The 21731-nt window shown below is 42.5% G+C and overlaps 4 protein-coding genes across 5 annotated transcripts in view; 2 read left to right on the forward strand and 2 right to left on the reverse strand.

The window, feature by feature from the left end:
• Positions 1-8396, forward strand: part of LOC6567386 (choline O-acetyltransferase) — a 31431-nt gene extending 23035 nt beyond the window's left edge. Inside the window, exons 4-10 of the mRNA XM_032740077.2 lie at positions 9-200; positions 3993-4763; positions 4878-5227; positions 5676-5733; positions 5819-5968; positions 6036-6236; positions 6514-8396. Coding sequence (XP_032595968.1) covers positions 9-200; positions 3993-4763; positions 4878-5227; positions 5676-5733; positions 5819-5968; positions 6036-6236; positions 6514-6711 — 1920 coding nt within the window. The 3' untranslated portion in view covers positions 6712-8396. The remainder of the gene's footprint in view (positions 1-8; positions 201-3992; positions 4764-4877; positions 5228-5675; positions 5734-5818; positions 5969-6035; positions 6237-6513) is intronic.
• On the reverse strand, positions 359-1169 carry LOC6567388 (peritrophin-55). Its single transcript, XM_001993846.2, has 2 exons — positions 1084-1169; positions 359-996 (listed from the first exon to the last, which is right to left on the reverse strand). Exons 1-2 carry the CDS (start codon positions 1091-1093, stop codon positions 416-418), a joined length of 591 nt encoding a protein of 196 aa, XP_001993882.1. The 5' UTR covers positions 1094-1169; the 3' UTR covers positions 359-415.
• A 310-nt stretch (positions 8397-8706) lies between the features above and the next one.
• LOC6567298 lies at positions 8707-9099 on the forward strand. Its single transcript, XM_001993843.2, has 2 exons — positions 8707-8760; positions 8839-9099. Exons 1-2 carry the CDS (start codon positions 8754-8756, stop codon positions 9048-9050), a joined length of 219 nt encoding a protein of 72 aa, XP_001993879.1. The 5' UTR covers positions 8707-8753; the 3' UTR covers positions 9051-9099.
• Positions 9100-9191: 92 nt separating this feature from the next.
• Positions 9192-20905, reverse strand: LOC6567297 (mitogen-activated protein kinase kinase kinase 4). 2 transcript variants are annotated; one of them, XM_001993842.3, is made up of 8 exons: positions 20615-20905; positions 15839-16045; positions 14378-15174; positions 14037-14310; positions 13611-13859; positions 10828-13543; positions 9445-9624; positions 9192-9359 (listed from the first exon to the last, which is right to left on the reverse strand). In XM_001993842.3, exons 1-8 carry the CDS (start codon positions 20830-20832, stop codon positions 9276-9278), a joined length of 4725 nt encoding a protein of 1574 aa, XP_001993878.1. In that variant the 5' UTR covers positions 20833-20905; the 3' UTR covers positions 9192-9275. The 2 variants fall into 2 exon arrangements, with proteins under 2 accessions (XP_001993878.1, XP_032596236.1); XM_032740345.2 differs by lacking the exon at positions 20615-20905 and adding an exon at positions 17100-17785 and having other exon boundaries at positions 9194-9359.
• Between the last annotated feature and the right edge of the window lie 826 nt (positions 20906-21731).

Below are 21731 nucleotides of genomic sequence, written 5' to 3' on the forward strand. Positions count from 1 at the left end.
GCTTGCAGACTCTGCCGAAAGTACCTGTCCCACCGCTGGAGCAAACCATGGCAGACTATGTGCTCGCCTTGGAGCCCATCACGACGCCGGCACAGCTGGAACGCACCAAGGGCATCATCAAGCAGTTCTCGTCGCCGCAGGGTCTGGGACCACGACTGCATCAGTATCTACAGGACAAGCGCGAGGCTGAGGATAATTGGGTGAGCCATTCAATTGCATTTATATTAGGCAATAGGCAAAGTTAAAAGTAAATGCGTCTGAATATTAAGTATACATAAATGATCGAGATTTGAGTCCGATAAGTACTCTAATCATATATATATATATATATATATATATATATAGCATATGTGTGTATATGTATGCATGCCAATCATTGCTTTATTCAATGTATTCAATGTAAATTTTGTTCAGCCTATGGGGGACCAGTGGGAAAAGTGCCGACCGTTGGAGATGGAGAGCTTGGCTGAGGCACATTGGGATCAGCTGGACCGGGTGGTGGGGGAACATATATGGTGGTGCCATCGTCGGTGATGGGTGTGCTTGTGCCGGAAGCAGCTGTTGAATCCGAAGGTGGAGCAGGTGGTGAAGGTGTTGTTGAACCAGTTGGAGTCGCGGTGGATTTGGTGGTCTTTGTAACGGCGGTCGATGTATCGGTAATTACTGTCACTTCAGGGGTGGTTGCGGTTGTGGGGCCATCCGCAATGGGAGTGCACGTAAGGCCCAATTTAAGGGCGGAACAATCAGGGGCTGGGATATACTGGGCGCATGTGGTGCATTGCTGGTACACATAGGTGAAAATACCGGTTTCACATTTGGTCAATTTGGCAGTGCCAGTTGAGCAGTCATAGTAACTGTACGGATCCGCGTAGCTTGGTAGCTTGACGCGCTTGTCAGTCAAGCATTTGGGTACAATGTCCTCCGTATAGGTTGGTGTGGGGCAACTTGTCTGTGCGTGGACACCTATGGCCAACAGACCGGCGACAGCGATTAGAACTAAAAGTGAACAAATAAACGAATAGAAATATCATTGGTAATGTGAGTATCCTCCACTCGATATTCTTCTGTCAGACTCTGGCTTACCGGCTTTCATATTTGGCTGGTTGAACGTCTCGCTGGTAACTGATTCCAAATGGCCTAAAGCAAAGCCTTTTATTGCTTTAAGTCTTGACGCTGTGCGCACTTGTTAAACATTTTTTAATCAGCTCACACGTCTAGATTAATACTTGTCTGCTTGTCAAAAGCTAACAGTCAGTTAAATTGAAATTGAAATTGAAATCAATATCGAAATTGAATTCTTTTCACTCTCTATGTAACCTCGATAATATTTGGCAAATGTCTTTACTATTCCCACATTGATAACAGCCAGCGAAAAGCTGTAGACTCTCGTAATTATTGTGTAATCGGATAAGAAACGAACACACCTATTAACACAGCTACCTGCCAATCATCTATATGTGTATTCCAGTATAGATAGGATGTTGTTTGTAACAGCGACCGTCTCTACAAATCATTATATTTCCGTTGAATTTAATCATCAGCTCGCGTCGGTTTTAGTCTTATCTAATTAGTTCTGGTTTGGTGATATATATATATATACATATATAGTATATAATAAATAATTTACTATTCATTATTTTTCTGTTTCCTAATACTTATATTACGCACGTATGACACTATTCAAATAAATGCGTAACTTTACAAAAAAATGGGATTGATACAAAAATGTTGGCAGAAAATGAATTCTGCTGAACAATTTTAAGTACAACTTTTATGAATTTGTGCATTTATCTTAAAATCTGAAGAAAAACAAATAACAAAACAAAGATTCGATCCGATAAAAAGTTAAATCGAAAATGTTTGTTTTGTCGACCTTAATCGTAATATTAATAATAAAAACGTAATAACAATCTACTGTCAGTTACTCATACTGATACGTGGTATCTGCTAGTCATGCATATTTTCAACTGCTGCAAACCCAGCAAATATTAATCAATTAAAATTGCTAAATGTCAACGGCATTGGGCGACAAGAGCAATTAGCTAATTGACTTATTCACACACACACACACATAAATGCTTGTAAGTGTGTGGTGTGTGGGTGTGTAGGGTGTGTGGGGTGTGTGGGGTGTGTGTGTGTGTGTGTGTAGATACACATGTTATTATAGAAACGACACTTCCTATAGCCGACACAAATATTTGGAGCGATTGCAGTAAGATATTTATTTGGTGTTATTTAGAGTTTTGAATGAAATTCCGCTTGTTAAACATTATTTTTTTTTTTTGCTGCTGAGGCTTAGAGTACTTTTTAGGCTGGGGTTGGTTTCTACTGGGCCTTGCTGGGCGGTGTTGGCTTTTTGGCGGCCTTGGGTGGTTGTGCTGGTCCAGCTGGCTTCTTGGCAGCGGCCTTGGGTGGTGTTGCTGGTCCAGCTGGCTTCTTGGCAGCGGCCTTGCCAGGAGTTGGAGCGCTCGGCTTCTTGGGGGCAGTGCCTTTCTGGGGCTGTGGGACGCCGGGTTTCTTGCCGGGCTTGGGTGGGGCGGCGGCAACAAGTGTGGGTGGTGTTGCTGAATCGGTGGGTGGTGTGGGATCAAGTGGCATTGCATGGATAACCTGCTGCTCCTTGTCCAGCCCATTGTGCTCACTGTAGTCAAGGTGGCCCTGGTGCGCAGCATCCAGCCCGTGCTCATGAGTCGAATGCACGGCTTGGCCAATTATTATTGGTGCTTCTTCGACCAAATGCATGGTAATCGGCGCTGCAGTTGGCAACATGGTCATGGGTGGTGAAGGCACATACAGAGAAGGACTGGTGCACTGTTGCAGCACAAATGTGAATATCTCTCCGGGCGGACAGTGTACAGTCAGTTGGCTGCCAAAGACGCTCTGGCACACAAAGTACTCGGAGTTGCTGAAATAGCTTGGCCAGCGGATGCCAATCTCATCGCGGGTGCACTGCAGCCTGTAGTCGGAGCGTGCCTGGGACAGAGCCACCAGGCTGAGCAGAGTCAGAGCGAACACTGCACATTGAAACCCATCAGTGAAAGTGAAAGTGAAAGGAGGAAAGTGGAGACAGAAGACTCACCTTTCATCTTTGGGTTGTCGAATGAATTTGGGTATCCGTTAAAGTTAGATGAAACTGTTGTACTGATTTCGACTATGCACCAATGAGCATTATTTATAGTATGCCAAAGTTGGACGCTTATCAATGATCTCCGATCTGCGATCTGTGATGCGTTATCAGTTCGCTTCGAGGAACGCTCGATAACAACGTTGTTCCTAATAGGGCGACCCTCAACAACAACAACAACAAAAAAACCCAAAATATAAAAATTATAATCATTTCTAACTAACTGAACGCCACACCCAGGCCCAGGCGCACCCTGATCTTGTCATTGACGTTAAACGCTAATTGAGTTTTGATTCAATGTGACAATAAAATGTGCTTTCCATGTCTTGGCACATTCGGTGCTCTTGTCGACCAATTAGATACCAAATTCCATCTTCATTTGTGTCCTTGTAACACGTACAGAAGCCAATTACAGGTATTCGAGTTGGAACTGTTACTCTTTCCTTCAGAGAAGAAGCTCATATCTTGCCTTGCCTTGGGTAACCTTGGGTAAGGGGTTCAGGGATTTTCCTCAAACATAAATTGCCTCTACTTGGCACTCAATAAATTCCACGCTTAAAACTCTATGGATTTAGAGACGCTTGAAGAATGAGCTGTCTCGTCCAACTATATCAACTATCGATAGAAACTAAAGCTAAAAATGTTAAAAGTATTGCTTAACCTAAGGTAAAGTTTCGGGTTCAGTGTATATCATTGACGAGCACTCACGACTAGAGCCTTCTTACTTTATTTAACTTGACACGAATTGATTTTTAGATGTTTACTCAAACAGATTGAGGAAAACCCAAATACGAAATGTGCTTAAAGCTTTGAGATTGATATCAATTACCAAAATCGATCTAACTATTATATATTTTTTTCGGTGTAGGCATACTACTACTGGCTCAACGACATGTACATGAACGTGCGCATCCCTTTGCCCATCAACTCAAATCCGGGCATGGTGTTTCCGCCGCGCCGCTTTAAGACCGTGCACGATGTGGCCCACTTTGCCGCCCGGCTGCTGGACGGCATCCTTGCCCACAAGGAGATGCTGGACAGCGGCGATCTGCCGCTCGAGCGGGCCGCCTCGCGCGAAAAACATCAGCCGCTGTGCATGGCCCAATACTATCGGCTGCTTGGCTCCTGTCGCCGTCCGGGCGTCGAACGCGACTCGCAGTATTTGCCGAAGCGTGCCCAGACCAATCCGGACATCGATGAGGATCGCCATGTGGTGCTCATCTGTCGCAATCAGATGTACTGCGTTGTCCTGCAGGCCTGCGATCGTGGCAAACTGTCCGAAAGCGAGATCGCCTCCCAGATCCTCTACGTGCTTAGCGATGCGCCCTGTCTGCCAGCCAAGCCGGCCCCGGTTGGACTCCTCACAGCCGAGCCGCGCTCCCAATGGGCCCAGGATCGTGAGGCTCTGCAGTGGGATGAGCGAAATAGGCGCAATCTGGAGCTAATTGAGACGGCTCTGGTGGTGCTCTGTTTGGATGAGCCGCTGGGCGTCAATTTCAATGCACGCGGTTTTACGGGTGCCACGCCCACCATGCACACAGCTGGCGACCGGGATGAGACGAACATGGCACACGAAATGATCCACGGCGGTGGCAGTGAATTCAACTCGGCCAATCGCTGGTTCGACAAGACCATGCAGGTAAGCAAACCAATATCGTATACTATCTCTTTCTCTCTCTCTCTCCCGCTCCCTCTCTCTCCCTCTCCCTTGATCTCGTGTGTGGTTTCAACCCGATCCGCTTGTCATTTACAGCTCATCATTTGCACCGATGGCAGCTGGGGCCTGTGCTACGAGCACTCCACCTCCGAGGGCATCGCTGTCGTCCAGCTGCTCGAGAAGATCTACAAGAATATCGTTGACCATCCGGATGATGATAACGGTTTGCCGCAGCATCATCTGCCGCCACCGGAGCGCCTGGAGTGGCATCTGAATGCTCAGGTGGAGCGGCGATTTGCCGAGGCGGCGCTCACTGTGGACAAGGCCATCGATAATCTGGACTTCTATGTGTATCGCTACAAGGGCTATGGCAAGAACTTTGTCAAATCGTGCCAGGTCAGTCCGGATGTCTACATACAGCTCGCCCTGCAACTGGCCCACTACAAGTAAGTCTTCCAACTCTATTCATAAATTGTACACTCACAAAAAAACTGTTTTGGAAATGAAATTGGTATTTCAAAAAAATTTTTTTTTTATTATTTTATTTTTAGTGTTTTAAGTAAAGTTCAAATTGATTATTTTCGTTTGGAAACAGTTGCATTCTTAAAATATTTCCAAATATATTTTGGATCAGCAATTTGATTACTTGAAGCCCATTAAAATCAGTTCAAGCTTGTAAAGAGTATTTTGTGACATGAATTGTAGATTATTTATAATAATGTAAGAAATGTTCAAGAAATTCTAATAACAAAACTATTTAAATGATATACACATTGTTCTTCAATTAATCACAGTGGCCTTCACAAAGCTTACATCGTACTTATTGAAGATATTTTATACTATATTATGCATATTATAGACAATTATATTAAAAACCAATCTGATGCATTGCAGACTTTACGGCCACCTTGTGGCCACCTACGAGAGTGCTTCCACCAGACGCTTCCTGCACGTAAGTCCATCTCTCTCTCTCTCTCGCTCTCTCTCTCTCTCTCTCCTTGGCTATTTCTACAAAGTTTGTCTCTTATGTCGAATAGGGTCGTGTGGATTGCATCCGTGCTGCCAGCACCGAGGCACTGGAGTGGGCCAAGGCGATGTGTCAGGGCGAGGGTGCTAATGTGCCGCTGGAGAGCGATCGCGAGGATGACGAGGAGGATGCTCGCAAAGTCAAATTTAGCATTTATAGCGTGAGTATTTGTGTGTAAATTGTAATCCGGACACCATTTATGAATTGATACATCCTGTGTTCCACAGAAGGATCATCTGCGTGAGCTCTTCCGCTGCGCCGTCGCTCGCCAAACTGAGGTGATGGTCAAGAATATTTTGGGCAGCGGCATCGATATACCCCTGTTGGGGTTGCGCGAGGCATCCGTGGAGGTCACCGGCGAGCTGCACGAGCTCTTCACCGATGAATCGTATAAGATATCGCAATGCTTTCTCCTCTCCACCAGTCAGGTATCCAACAAGATCAGCTGCTGTCCAATTATCGACGGGGCTGCACAGCAACTTGCACCAAGCACTGCGCACTATTTTCATTTCATTGCAACACACTCTTTGCACCATTATTGTCTAATTGCTTAATATTTTGCACCACAGCACCACCATCCAAAACAGCACCACCAGCTCGACACGTAAGCCACTAATTGTCTAATTGAATTTTTGCCCAATTTTGCTGCAAATTGATATATGCAATTTTGAACTAAATTGTGATTTGATCATTTCATTTTCATAGGTCGCCTGCAGTACGGATAGCTTTATGGGCTATGGTCCGGTGACACCACGTGGCTATGGCTGCTCCTATAATCCACAGCCGGAGCAGATTGTCTTCTGTGTGTCGGCATTCTACGCGTGCGAGGATACAAGCGCCTCACGCTATGCCAAATCGTTGCAGGACTCGCTGGACATCATGCATGATCTGCTGCAGAATTAAATGCTGCAAATGGAAATCGTTGGTTACAAATGCGGAATGCAACAAACTAAACATATCAGTAAATGTACCTTAGCAACAAATGATCCGTAAAGATACACATTAACTATACAACTACAAATGCAACACATCCAACAAGAACGAAAAGTTATCTTCGGCATGCCGAATCTAAAATACCCTTGCAGCTTGGCTTCGATTATCCATATATCTAAAGATGATGAAACAGTCATAACCACTTACATTTGTCGGCATATCTTGGCAAAAACAAAATCTGTCCATTTAAACGAATCAAGAATATATATAGATCGTGATAATACCCTCTGCAGGGGTATACAATATAAAAAAAGTTTCATATAAAAATTCATAGTGTAGTCAACTCGCGTCCATATGACGTCATCAGTTAATCAGACAATTTCTAGTGTTGTACAACTCAGTTCGATCATTGAATTGAGATCAACCTGATGTCAATCATCTAGTAATCGTTAGCATTATTGAAACTCATTTGCTTTAACTCACTTAACCCGTGTAACTACTTAGTAGGTGACAAAGAGCAACTCTAGTCAATTAAATGTGTTTTAGAGCAATTTTATGCGCAACTGTTAGTGCTGTTAAATAAATAAATAATTATACATATCTATTTATGTGTTGATAAAATTATGCAATATTATATTATTAGCTTAGCTGTGTTAGAGCTTTAACTTGAGTTTTAGTATCATCTAATTGGCTGTATTAACTAACTGTCTATCTAAAGTGAATATGAATTTCGTTAGTCAGAACAACCATTTTGGCATCCACTGTTGCTTGCAGCTCAAAAGTATGCAATACTTTTTGTTCAATGTTGTGTTTGAAATGCGCCCCTTGAAATATAGAACTCGTTATTGGAATATAAATTATATACATACATAAATGTATTAGATACATGTTAACTGTCCTTTTGTTGCTGTTTCAAAAAGAGAATTACACATAGATATAATGTATACACACCAATCAACTATATGCTTGTTAAAAATAAAAATTGAGCCAGAAACTAAACAGAAAGAAAGTAAATGATATTCGATATTCGGTATTCATAGCAATATGAATCATTATTAGTTGTTGATGTTGATGTTGACGTTGATGTTTTGTTGACAAGCAAATTGAAAATCATTGTACGTATATAGACTTGAAACGTAACAATACATATCAATAAATTTATATACTATATTTACCAAAAAGGAAAACAGAAAACATATCAAACGAATATTAGAGACCTACAATTATTTGAAAATTGAAAATATATACAAATACGATATACATTACTATTATTATACTTGAATGAATATCTGTTGTTGTCTTGTAGTGATGACTAAAATCTTAACTATGTTATACATCTATTTGAATATACTATGTATCCATACATACATACATAAATAATCTATGTTATACACAAGACAAATTCTTATATATGGAAATGTTAAAGGGTTAAAAAATATATATGTTGCTGTGTTCATTGTTGCTCTATATATATAATATATATGTGTACTTATGTATTCGTTCAACTGTTAAATCCCCCCCAAAAAAAAAACACTACAAAACCTATAAAACCCAATCTGTTATCTGATCTATATACTCGTATGCTGTACACTGTATTAAGTTGAATTTGGTTAAATGTTGATGCATGCGAAAAATCACAAAAATAAAAATAAATACATTGCATTGGAAATTGTCTAGATATATATATATGAATATATGTGTATATACACATTATATGGGGTCCATGGATTAATTGTGTGATTACGTCGCTCAAAATATCTTCATGACTAATATATGTCATTGCCACATACATACACACATACATATTTACTTAACTAGTTTGTTGGTTCCAAGAAAAGTCGCATATCCAATATTGGGTTTATTCCGGCTACAGAGATAAGCTAACTGCAGATAAACTCTTGATTAGTAAATCCAATTAATTAAAGAGAATAAAACGTATTCCTCGCATGGCGATCAGCATAAAAGTCGAACGATTAAACCAATTGGCCAACAGTCAACGAAATACTATCAAAATGAAACGTAAGTTAAGCAAACGCTAACAAATAATATCAAATCATTGGAAGATGAACTAAATTTATGGAATTCACTTGCTTGTAGTGCTGCATTTGTTGCTCAGCCTGTGCCTGGCAATCCTGCTGTGCACTGCGCCACTGATCCAAGCCCAAACGGCGCCAACAGTTCAGGCTGCCCCACCAACACCACCCAATGGCCCAGGTGGCTCAGATGGCTCACCACCACCACCACCCACTATGGACACCACAGTATTTTTACCCGACATTTCAACTACCGTCGATGGCTATGCTGGATAAGCCGAATCGCATCAATTTTCATATCGATATTGAGTTTGCATCGCGTGGCAAGAGTCAATAAATTTGCAATTGAATAAAAGCATAAGATTGTTCATTTCTCATAGGATATTTATTGTCCAACAGAAACTCGACAACATAATTATTATTATACACTCGCGTATTAATATATATATATATAACATATATATATATATATATATATATATAGTCTGCGACGCATCGGGATTAGCTTTGCGCCATGTTGCGGCGAAAGGAGCCACGCATCTGCGCCTGCAGTTGCTCGCTGCTACACTCCTCATCCAGGCCAGACTCAAAAAAAAAAAACACGAGAATCAGTTAAATATTTATTGATCCATTGTTATGCAATAGATATATTATATTATTCTGCGCTTACCTTGCAAAAGTTCTGCTCGAGCAGCTCAATGGCTGAGAGACGGTTCTTCGGATCGTGCTGCAGACAGTGGTCGATAAAGTCGTGTCCCTCCTGCGAGAGACTTTCGGGCGCCTGCGGCTTCTCGCCCATGCCCACTTTGAACATAATTTGGAAATTGGAATCAAACTGTGCCCACGGTCGCTGTAACGATAACAAATATAATAGAATATTTATAGCCAATGTGCCTTCGTGCTCTTCTTGAAGTGTCGAAAAATTGCTAGCATATACATATATCTCCTTTAGTTGTTTGTTTAAATTCATGTCAAACAATTGTCTGCAAAATTGTTCGCATTCGTAAATTACTAAAATTCTTGCATCCTACAGTTGTAGAGTCAAGCTTTTACAGTTACAGCAGTATACATTTTTAGAGTCTCGGACAGTAGTTAATGGTGGTTAATGTTAAGGGCACGTCTTTAGCATCACTAACGTTAGCTATTAAAACAGTTTTAAAAAAACCAAGACCACAATTGAAAAGTCTATTGGCCAACAATAATCAGTTTATATTACATTCTTAGAGTCATGCAGTAGCTGCATCATCTTCAAAGCTGGCATTACAGTTTTGGAATCGTTTGCTCTGCTGTTCTTTACATGTATGAGTTACAGTTTGTGAGCAGTTTGAAACAATTTGCAGCCATTTTACCCGCTCTAACTAAGCAGTTTTTGAGTTATTGAAAGTAGATTTCCTGCTATAATCAATAAGTATTTTGCTCTCCATTTCTCAGCATATATGCGTTACAGTTTTGGGGTAACAGCAATAACAGCTTATCACAGTTTGAAAGCACTGTAAACTGTTGTGTATGTCACAGTTTTCGGGTTAGTGAAACCAATTAATGATCACCTGTTGCTGGCTGCAATTAAATTCCGATTCTCAATACTGAAACTTGTTGACCAGTGTTACCTAAAACACGTAATGACAAAACTATCTTTGCAGTTTTGGAGTAACTAATGTGAATATCACTGAAAGTGATTAAGTCTGTTGCTCATATGCACGTTACAGTTTGTGAGTCACAATAACAGTTTGAAATCAGTTGAAGTCGGAGTTTTCTAGTTACTGAAACATATTTTGACAGTCTTTCTGCAATTTTGGGGTCACTGATAGCCATATCACTATAAGTGAATGTCTTTTGTACATATCGAGTTACAGTTTGTGAGTCACAACAACAGCTTATCGCATTTTGAAAGCATTTGCAGCCATTTTAACCACTCTGAGACACGTACTATCAAAACTATTTAAACAATTCACCGCTTGCGTCTCATTCGTAGTAAATATTTAAAAATCGCTTATCAACTTATCAGGCTATCAGCTTATCAGGTTATCAGTTGTACAGGTTGATCGTCGCCTACCTTGCCGGAGGCCATTTCGACAACGACACAGCCCACGGACCAGATGTCGGCGAGACGTCCATGGCCATCGCTGTTCGTCTTGGTGAAGACCTCGGGCGCCATATAGGCCTGGGTGCCCACATAGCCCTGCAGTTCGCCGGGCACTGTGGTGTGTGCCTGAATCTTGACCGCTGAGCCAAAGTCACCGAGTTTGAGGCTATTGCTGCCATCGACAAGGAATATGTTCGCCGTCTTGATGTCCCGATGAACAATGCCGTGCTTGTGCAGCTCGGCAACGCCCGACAGCAGCTGGGCGGTGAAGCGACGGGAGAGTGCCTCGGGCAAGCCACCAGTTAGCTCAACTAGCGATTCGAGGGTGCCCTCGGAACAGAGTTCCATGAAGATGAGCAACTCCTCGCGATGCACCTCGATGCCGTAGTAGCGCACCAGATTCTTGTGCTTGATGCCCTCCAGAATTTTCAGCTCCTCGGCAACGTTCTTCAAGGCACGCGTCTCGCCCGGCTGTACGGCAATCTCCTTCATGGCCATCAGTTCGCCGGTGTTGTTGTTCACCGCTGTGTACACCTTGCCGAAGCGTCCCTGGCCAATCTTGATACCCCGATGCCAACGGAAGTTGACGCTGCGCGCCCGAATTTGCACCTTGTCGCACGAATTCAGCGCCTTCACCTGCCCAATGAGCCGGCGTTCGCGCAGACACTCCTCCAGATCCAGATCAAGGCGATTCACTGCATCGCGCACTCTCTCGTGGCGTGAGGCCAACGGTGTTGAGGGTGTGCTCGTTTTACCCGACGAAATGGGTGGCGTTTGTGGCACCAGCAGACGCAACTCTCCATTGACGGCACCGGTTGGCGCCTCCACATAATCGGCACTGTCCACAGAGCTGTAGGCCTGCTGCTGCTGCTGGAGCAGCTCCTCCTTCAAGCTGAACTGTGGATGGAGCAGCTTATTGTATTGTGGTGATTGCAATGGCGGCGTATTGGGATTGACCACCACGCCGGCGGACATGGGTGTACGGGTGGGTGTCCGGCTGCGACTGGTCGCCGGCGAAGAGGTTTTCCGTGTGCGCGGCGATGCCTTCTTGCGTATCACCTTCTCCGGCTCCGAGGTGATGCCGATCACATGCGAAATGCAGCGATCCATTTGCTGTTTCAACTCCTCGAATTGGCGATCGTCCAGATGCTGAGTGATCTGCAGATCACAGGCAAGCATGAGGAATTCGAGACCCTGCGAGGCCCAGCGTGGACGCATGCCACGTCCCCGTTCACACCGTTCCATCACGAAATGCATCCACATCTGGGCAAACGAAATGATGCCCAATGCCAAGTCCACAGTGTGTCTGCTATCCTTCACATCCATGATGCGCTGCTCGAACAACCGGATCACATCCTTATGATACTCGAAACCAAACTTGTAGCCCTGATGTAGAATCTCGCGGGTGCGTGACATGACCGCCAACCGATCCTGTTCGTCCAGATCGTTCATGTTGCGGAGACAGCAGCGCCACTGAACACCCTTAATGATGCCCGTCAGCATGTTGCGCACCTCGAGCACATCGTGCTGGAGCAGCTTGAAGGCGGCCTTCACATCCGAACAGATGAAATCATGCTGTTGATTGGCCACATCGTGCTCGTAGTGCTCCCGATGGAAATCAGTCGTTTCGACGTCACGACAAAATGTCTTCGCAAAGAAGAGCACCTTAATGGAACGCTCCCGCTCGACGGTGAGCAATGATTGGGTCTCCCGGCAAATGGTCAACAGTTGCCACTTGAGATCTTCGCTATCATCGGTCTGTGCGGTGCTGGCAACCTGTTCGTTCAACTCCTCGGATCGTTTCACCAGCCGTGTGGAAATGCTGCACAACAGTTTGCTAATAATGCGACAGAATTTCTGCGAGGCCAAGGTGTGCATGCCCTTAATCATCGGGCTGATTAGCTTGGTGAACATCCACTCCTTCTCCAGCACCGATTTTTGATTCGTCTCTGGCACAGCGACCAACACCAACTGATCAATGTAGTCTAGATAGAGTTCAAAGGTTTTGCGCACCGTCGCATCGTACTGATTGAGGATGGTCATATAACTGCCCAGTTCGGTTTCGTTCTCGGCCAGCGCTGTGGTTATATGCCGCTGATAGCGCTCCCGATGCGTCAGCGCCAGTGTTAGGCCCTCGCGCAACTCCTTCATCAGCTGCTCGAGGCTGAGGGGATTGGGACGCACTGGTCGGGTTTCGAGGCGCATGCGCAGGAATTCGTGCATGAACTGCAGAGGAATGCCGCTGAGGAACACAAATGTGGGAATGTACGAGGGCAGATTGAGGGATTGGGCCTCCTCGCTCCAATAGCCATAGGTGCGCAACTCGACGACCTGTTCGCGACTGATCTGTGGATCCATGCGTGGCACATCCTGTTCACTGATCTCTGCGTCCAGTTCAAAATCCTCCAGATCCTCAGCGCCCGGCTTCTCTAATGCAATGTGCGCCTTGTACAGCGCCACCGTGTGCAACTGATGGAGGAAGGCAAGAGATTTGGCCAATCCCCGGCACTTGAGCACATTTTCGATGAATTTGCGATAGAGGCCGGAGCTCTGCTCGCCATTGCAATCATTGCTCGAGGTGCCCAGCGGCTCCACGCTAAAGATATTGATGTCGTGCATCGAACCCTTGCGCAAATGGCAAGCGGAGAGCTCATTGGACAGCTGACTGATCTCCGTTGAGGTGGATCTGTGTTGAAGAAACGCAACAAGTTAGAACTTATGTTGTGACTTTAGCTATGACTGGCTGCACTTACTCATTGCTGCTGGAGGTTTCGCCCGGCACGTGTGTGGAGTCGTTCAGCATGAATTGCACCCGGGCACAGGACATGGTGCCGCATCCTCGTCGCACTGTCTGACCATTGCTGGCCACGCTCGGCGGCTTCACCGAGTCCATCGAATTGACGGCGGAGTCATCGTTCTCCACACCAGACGCCGATGAGTTGCCACTGTCCGAGCCCATGCAGGATGTCTGCACCGGCCACGAGAATTTCTCATCTTGCAGTCTGTCGAAGACAAAGCATTTATTTGATTCTATTAACTCCTTTTTTAACGATATATTTGTCTAATTTAAGTTGAACAATTTTTCAAACTCAGAAATGTGTGCTTTGCAACATACAATTCATGACTTGCGGATAATGGATTATTGCTGAACACATAAATTAATAGAGGTAACTACAAACCTTGCTAGAATTTGGCCCAGAATACTAAGCTTGAGCTTGTTCTGCTTGGTAATGTTGTACCACAGGCACATGGCCTTGATGCGACCCACAAATTTCTGGGATTTGTAAATGGGATGCAAGGCACCCATTGCCTGGGAAGATGGATACAAGGCCTCGGCGGCCTCCAAGCGTGCCAGTAGATCGGTGACTTCGCGCAGCGCCAACTCCTGTCGCTCCATGCAATCCTTGCAGTACAACGACATGCAGCCCTGACACAACTTGCTCGGCAATGGCGCTGCAAAGGGGAAAGCGTTGATTAATACCCATTCAATAAAGTGGACAAAGATTAGGGCAGTACTCACAGCTGGCATTGGAGTTGGCGTCCGAATGTATGCCACTGTCGAGGCTCAGCAGGCTGGGCTCGCGTTTGTAGCGTGGCTGAAACTTGTACCTAATGATCTGGTCGAGCAGATCGGAGACACCATGGCGGGCATCGTACAGATATTTGTCCTGCTGTTCGACGGTGCGATCAGCTTGCCACGCCTGCAACTCCAGCCAGATGAGATCCTTCAGTTCCGTCTGCCACGTGTGCTCCTCCTGCGACAATTTCCCATCCTGCCTATCGACGCTGCCCAACTTGATCAGATTGGAGAAAGTCTCGTGGAAATCCTTACGCTTGGTGAAACCAGGCGTCGGCTTCATATCCACTCGCAGTGTGGGCAACGCCGCCGCAAATGCCAATGGCGGCGCCGACGAACGACAGCCAATGGGTCGCGAGGAGACGCACCGATAGCGATTGCAACTCTCCACCACCTTGGAAGCGATGCGCATTGGTAACGCCAACAGCGCCGCCGGCTCATCCGAGCTAAGCGGCATTATCTTGTCCTGCGATTCGAGCGGATGTGCCACCTCATGGAAACTGCTGCCACGCGGCGGCGCCACCGCCGTCGCCGATGCCAGCGAGTTCTTCATCTCGCGCTCCGAATCCCGGAGCAGCGATTGCAGTCGCTTGTCCGTCCGCTTGCTCTCCTCGTTGACGAACATCTCGTTGAGCAGGGCACAGTCCATCGTATTGCGACGCTGGACACGATTCCGAGCCATCTTCGTCATGCCCTTCTTGGGTGTGCCACCCGCCACACTGTCCGCTGCAGCTGCGCAACTAAATGGAAGTAATAGAATGGGGCTATATAGTTAAATATATTTGATGTGAAACTTGAAGTACTGACGAGCAGCACATTCAAGTGGCCCAGCGATACCAAACACATGCTTGTTATCGCACTAATCCAGCCAAACTACGATCCATCTCCCACTCAACCGGCTGGGGGGCGTGTCGCATAACTATTACGAAGACCGCAAATTACTATATAGATAACTGAACACAACAGTTTTGATAGAAGAACAACAGTTTTGTGCATTAGATCCTAAATGAGTTGTGGATATCACAATTCGAACTATAAGTTTGAAGAAAATGAGGCAGAAAATTCCTTCTATTTCTAATCGGAACTAAAATTAAGTTGGCTGATTAACTCAGAAGAATCAATATCACCAAGCATTGTTCTACGTTCAGAAAGAGAAGTAAGATTTATTAATAAAAGTTGACTTCTCTAAGAATGTAAGCTAATTAATCTATAGAACCGCCTTGAAAACTACCAGTTTTTGGTTTTCAAAATAATTTCTAGAATGTAGAAAGTCATTCCCTAAATCGTCAATGGTGTTTTTAGAATTATTTTCCATTATTAAGAAATGCATTTCTAATACACTTGCTGAATAATAAAGCGATTGATATAAATTGAAGTGTATGCAACAATTGGTTGCCAACTTACGGTTCAACAATATTGTACTTCTGTTTGCGTTCCCAGTCGCGATTCTTGATCTTGAGACGGGTGCGCGGCGGTGTGGTGCCAAATGATTCATAGTTCGCAGCAAGTTCATCGTCCGGATGCAGATCCTCCTCCAATGTGCCGTTGCGTATGGTTGCCATTGGCATTGGACGTGACGATGACGACGACTGCTTCACGCGAAACTCCACTCTGAGGATAGGGTTGGGAGGGGAGCAGAAGAGAAAGAGAAGGGGATGAGTTTTAATAATTTAATTGCTGCACTAATTGGCAAATAGTAAAGGCAGCAAATTGTAGAAATGTCAGCTAATCGCAGATATATAGATATAGTATATATATATAGGAATCGCATGCGGGGGCAGTTGTGGGTGGGCGGAACTGTGGCGTTATCTTATCTAGCTGGTTTATCTATCGCACGCTTGCATCAAACCGATTGTCACGCCTTTAATTATGCTTTAATTTGAATGCGGATCTGATTTATATCCCGCCATATGTAAAACTCAAGTGATTGACGACCAAAAAAAAAAACTCTAAAAATCACAGCACAATTGCATCACTCATTCAAACTTGATTCAGTGCTAAACACCTGTTCGAAACTCTTTATTTAATGCATGGTACATAGCTTTATACTGGCTATATACTCGTTGACATATCAGTCAAAAATGCAACCCTTATCAGTTTAAGACAGTAAATGTATTAAAGTCAACATCTGGCGTTGGCAATATTCAGTCGAAGAAATAAGCAAAAGTTCAATTGAAATTGTAGAAATTTGTGTTACAACAATCAATCATTTGCTGCTGATACTATAAAAAGCAATCTTTATTTATATTGTAAAAAAAAAACCCATCTGATTTCAAAGTGTATTTTTTTTCTTATATACCTGAATAACTCAGGTGTAAAAAGCACCTCATTTGTATAAAAATCAAAGTGATTTTTTTATATACCCAATTGTGTAATTAATCTTCTTTTTTCCCACGGTTATCTTAGCCGAATGAGTGTATTTTATTAATATTTAATTAATAGGTAACAGTCACTTTAACAGTCACTTTAGCCTCATATACAAACAAAGTGTATATTTATTAATTAATAAATATTTAATCTTCTTTTTTCACAAGTATTTTAGTTTTATGCACTAATAAGTGCATTTTTATTGTATCTAAATACTAAAATAGGGTATTCAATCTTCGGTACACCGAATTGAACAACTTTTAACACATTCATATTTTTCTTTAGCTTTTTTACTTACCTTTTTCGCGGCATTTCGCATTCAGTTATTTTCTACAGTTTGAGGTGCAGTGTACAGTTTTGCGGCTACTGTCTTGCCCACTATCGGAACGTAATTACAATACTGTTCGGGCTTTTGCGATTTATTGCGGTATTTCACAAAATATTTATAAGATTTCACTTTAGTAGGAGTGAGGGGGAATAACACCAACAAATTTTATTATTACAATGGAGGGCTACGACAATACATTTTCATTTAATCGAGTCGAAAACAAACGACAAACAGCGAGGCACTTGTAAATAGCAACCCTGGAGAGAACTTTGAGTCGATGTCGAGTGTGGCCAACTAATTAATTGCTGCTCAACTACAACTTGATGGCTATCACACTGATCGCGCCCTAACTAATCACCAAGTATATTATATTGTTTATATATATTTTTTTTTTGGCCAGCTTGCACGCCTGCCAAATATGCATCCATCCGTCCGACGATGAATTTCACAAGCTAAACGTTTTGGGCAGGCGATAAATATAAATGTTGAGGCGACCACTGGATGCGACCGGCCATTGTCGTGTGCGAATTGAAATGCGGCGGCAGACCCACAATTTATTAGCACTTTAACAAAAATTTACCCCATAGAATCACACACAGTTACTTCTATTTGTGTGTGTGTGTGCATGTATTACAAGCGCACAAACATATGCATGCACATGTATGCACACATTTACACACACATATGCGGGAAACGAAAATAAACGAAAGCGCACATCAACCGCAGCGCACGGCGAACGGCGACAAACTAATCGGCAGAGGCGAACAAAACAAAAAAAAGAGTCATCCCGAAGAGATCGTGTCGAGAGTCACGGGCAGACACAGACTAGATAGCAAAATAGAGAGTGAGAGTATTTGGTGGGTGGCAGAGAGCGAGAGAGAGTCGTTGTAGAACGCAAGTGGAACACAAGTGCAAGCAAAAGAGACGGAAGATCAAGCGATTGCTTTTGCGATTGTTGTGGCTTGTTTTTGTTGTTGTATTTTTGTTTGCGGCGAGCGAGTATTTATTATTATTATAATTCTTATTAAATAATGATATTTGATGATGTACGAGCAAGCAGGCGAGCAAACACATTAGCGGTTGTGTGTACTCATTGTGCTTTTCAGTCCAGCGATGCGTACACATAATATGTAAATTAAGCATACGCACTGTAATAGGTATAAATAAATCCAAGTGGGCAGCAAGCATCAATCATAAATAATCAATACTGACCATCACTCGGCACGTATGAGTAATCTGAGTATGGAAGCTGTTCAGCTTGCGATAAGAGAAACCATATTTATTTTAAATAAGAGGACATAATTAAACATATATTATCTTATATATATTATATTATTTATTATTTATTGCATTTCAGAAATATATTATATACCTCAGTTTATCATTAATTCTTTAGCATATTTATACACATAAATATATATGCATATTCAAAATAACATCGGATGTTCAATAAATTTATTTATGGCCATTACATCAAGCACTTTATTATGACGCTTATATTTGGCCTTATCACATTTTGTCAGAAATTTAGTTAAATATGTTTAGCAGACATAATCGATAGCTAATCGATTACAAAACGAGCATTTAACTACATGTGTTCAAAAAAAAAAAAAACGAAAAGAGTTTTGCATACAATTTTTTCTCACTTCATCAAAAATTTCACAAATTATCAAGTTCTTCTTAATTAATAAACTTGTCAAACTTTTTAGATCTACTATCTATTCTAAGATAAGGTATTTTTAATTTGTAAATTTTTAATTTATGGCTCCCCACAATTTACTAAATCTAGCGCTACTACTCATTTGATAAATAAAAAAATATCTTCTAATAATAATATTCTAATTGAAGTACTCAATATTTCTGGTTCATAACAATCCCCGTGTCCAATTGGTCAATAAAATTTATGGACAAGAAAATGTAAACAATGAAATCTAGTTGAAAAATTATTATTTGCGCCATATTGTTTTCGTACTGCGGAAATGTTTTCAAATGCAAATTGCTTGTTTGTGTTAAGCGTGTTTTTTTTTTTTTTGGGTTTCGGCAGGGTCATGTGGAATGGAAAGGACTACGTGTGAAAGAGAGAGAGAGAAAGAGTCAAAAAGTTCCGTTTGAAGTTCAAGTGCAAGCGTTGCCAGACATTTGGTATGACCATGATTGATCGTGCTTGGAAAAACAAAAACAACAAACCAAAAAACAAAAAAAGCGGCAATGTCTACGTGAGTTGTTACGTGTTCGCTGCCTGAGTTTTGGGTGTCAAACAACCGTTAACATCAGATGATGACAGACAGAGAGACAAATACGGACGGACAGACAGACAGACGACACAGGCATTCCATTGAGAATTACATGCAAGAAGAAGAAGGAGAAGACAGCGTGGAATTTGAGAAGAAAGCGAATTCGATTTCAAAACAGAATTGACTTTTTGGCTTGCGTTGAATCTGGTTGCGTTGCGTTGAGTTTGGTTCAACGCATAACGAAAGAGGTTAACAAAGCGGAATGTGCAAGCGCACTTATAAAAGTATACACACACACACACACATGTGCACATCAATATTAAACGCGTTTTAATATCAGCCCATCCCCTCCCCCCGAGCGCACCTTTGCCAAACTGGTATACGAAATGGAGATCAAGACGAAGAAGAAGAAGAACAAGTGCGAGAGTGTGAGAGAGAGAGTGAGAGAGATATATACAAATTAATTTCACCAAATTTTAAATAGGCGACACGCCGGCAACACACACACACATACACACACATACACACACATACACACACATACACACACATACACACACACATACACACACACGTCAAACAAAATCTATGTTTGACATTTATTTGTTTCAAGAAAAAGTCATGCGAAAATTTTCATTGGAAAAATAAAAATAAATGTTAAATATGCACGTGTGTGTGTGTGTATGTAAATATGTCTCATGCATGAATAAGCAAGCGGAAAAGGCATGTGAGTGTGTGTGTTCCTTGTCTTATCAGACAAATGGCTATTCTTATCAGCAATATCTTTGAAGAGACAATTTTCAGGCAAGCCTAAAAAAAAATTGCGACTCATTTACATTTATTTGGCTTTGCACGATAAATGCCACATTGTAAACATTATTTTATTTTTTTGTATAAAAAACGAGTAAGTTTCAAGCTAAATTTACAATTCTTTTCTTTATTGCCATGCATGCAGTTTTTAGCTGACAAAAATTTGGTACGTAAAAAAAAAACACAAAAGAAGCAGAAATATTGCGCATACAAAACCAGATAAATGTTGTTTACGTTTTGACAATCAAAACGGGCGAAATATGCGGGAAGCCAACAAGAGTGAGTGAGTGGAAATAGAGAGAGAGACAGCAACACACACGCTACCCATTTATGTAAGTTCGTGTGTGTGTGTTTGTGTTTTGGGTTTTCCACGAAAGCCGGCTGGAAAACCACAATCATAATAGCAGAGTTACAGTTAGAGTTACAGTTGCTGCTTCTCACCTTGCTAAATCCTCATCCACATTTTGCTCGCGTCGCAGTCGGTTTGGTGGAATGGGTGGCAAGACTGGAACACTAACTGAAGCTGAGTCTGGAGTTGGCTCTCCATCTCCATTCTCTTCCAGTCCATGTGCTGGCAGCGATATCGCCGCTGCCGCCGTCGCTGCAGATATTTGCGTTAGGTATTCAATTGTTCGCACTCTTCGCTTGTTGTGTGACATTTCTTCTTGGAATTCCTAAACAGTTTAGCAACACATACACAAACAAGCACAAACACACACAGCTGCTCTCTCTCTCTCCCTCTCAAACACACACACGTATTTTAGCACGGGTTCTGCGATTTGTAGTTGTTGTTTATTGTTGGCGTTGTTTCTCTTGCTAATCGAAATTTATTTAAATTTGTACTTTCACGACGCACGCATAACGGGACTGAGATTTGAATTTTTTTTTTACCGAGCAATCAGGTGACAATCATGAGTGCGTCTTACCTGGGCAAAATTGCGGTTTTAACTGCCAGTGTGACCGCATTTGGATAGGAACATTATTCCAATAAGAAATGCAACCGGTGAGCGCAGCTGACATTGTCATCATTTAAGCAAGTCAACGAATCCCATTGCTCGGTGAGAAAAATGTCTAGTTAGGGCTTGCATTAAATCAAATAAGACACATTGTAATTCTTAGAGGCAGTTCTGTGCGTGTCTAACGTTGCCAGACTGTGGCAAATTTTTTCTTACTGAAAATTTCCCTTCAATTTTGATACTAGCAACGAAGTTAATTTAAGCACAGCCCAATTTCTGTTGTATTATATATGACGCAATAATATAAAAATTACATGCAAATAGCAAATCTAAACAAAAATATTTCAAACTGCAACAAAATGGCAGCGCAAAGCCAATCTTGCCAGATGAGCGAAGACAGGTGACTGGTTAACGACGGCAAGCTGCTTGCTCTGTTGCTATTTAAAATTTTGGTATGTGTACACACTGGCAAATGTATTCATTTAGCGCTCAATTTAAAAAGTTGCTAATTAAATCATTGAGCTGAATTTAATTAAATTAAATTATAAGAACCAATTTTGATGCCATGATAATACATTTTGGAATACTATATTGTGATGGAG

Source organism: Drosophila grimshawi, unplaced genomic scaffold, assembly GCF_018153295.1.
Source record: "Drosophila grimshawi isolate 15287-2541.00 unplaced genomic scaffold, ASM1815329v1 contig_311, whole genome shotgun sequence".
Classification (NCBI taxonomy): domain Eukaryota; kingdom Metazoa; phylum Arthropoda; class Insecta; order Diptera; family Drosophilidae; genus Drosophila; species Drosophila grimshawi.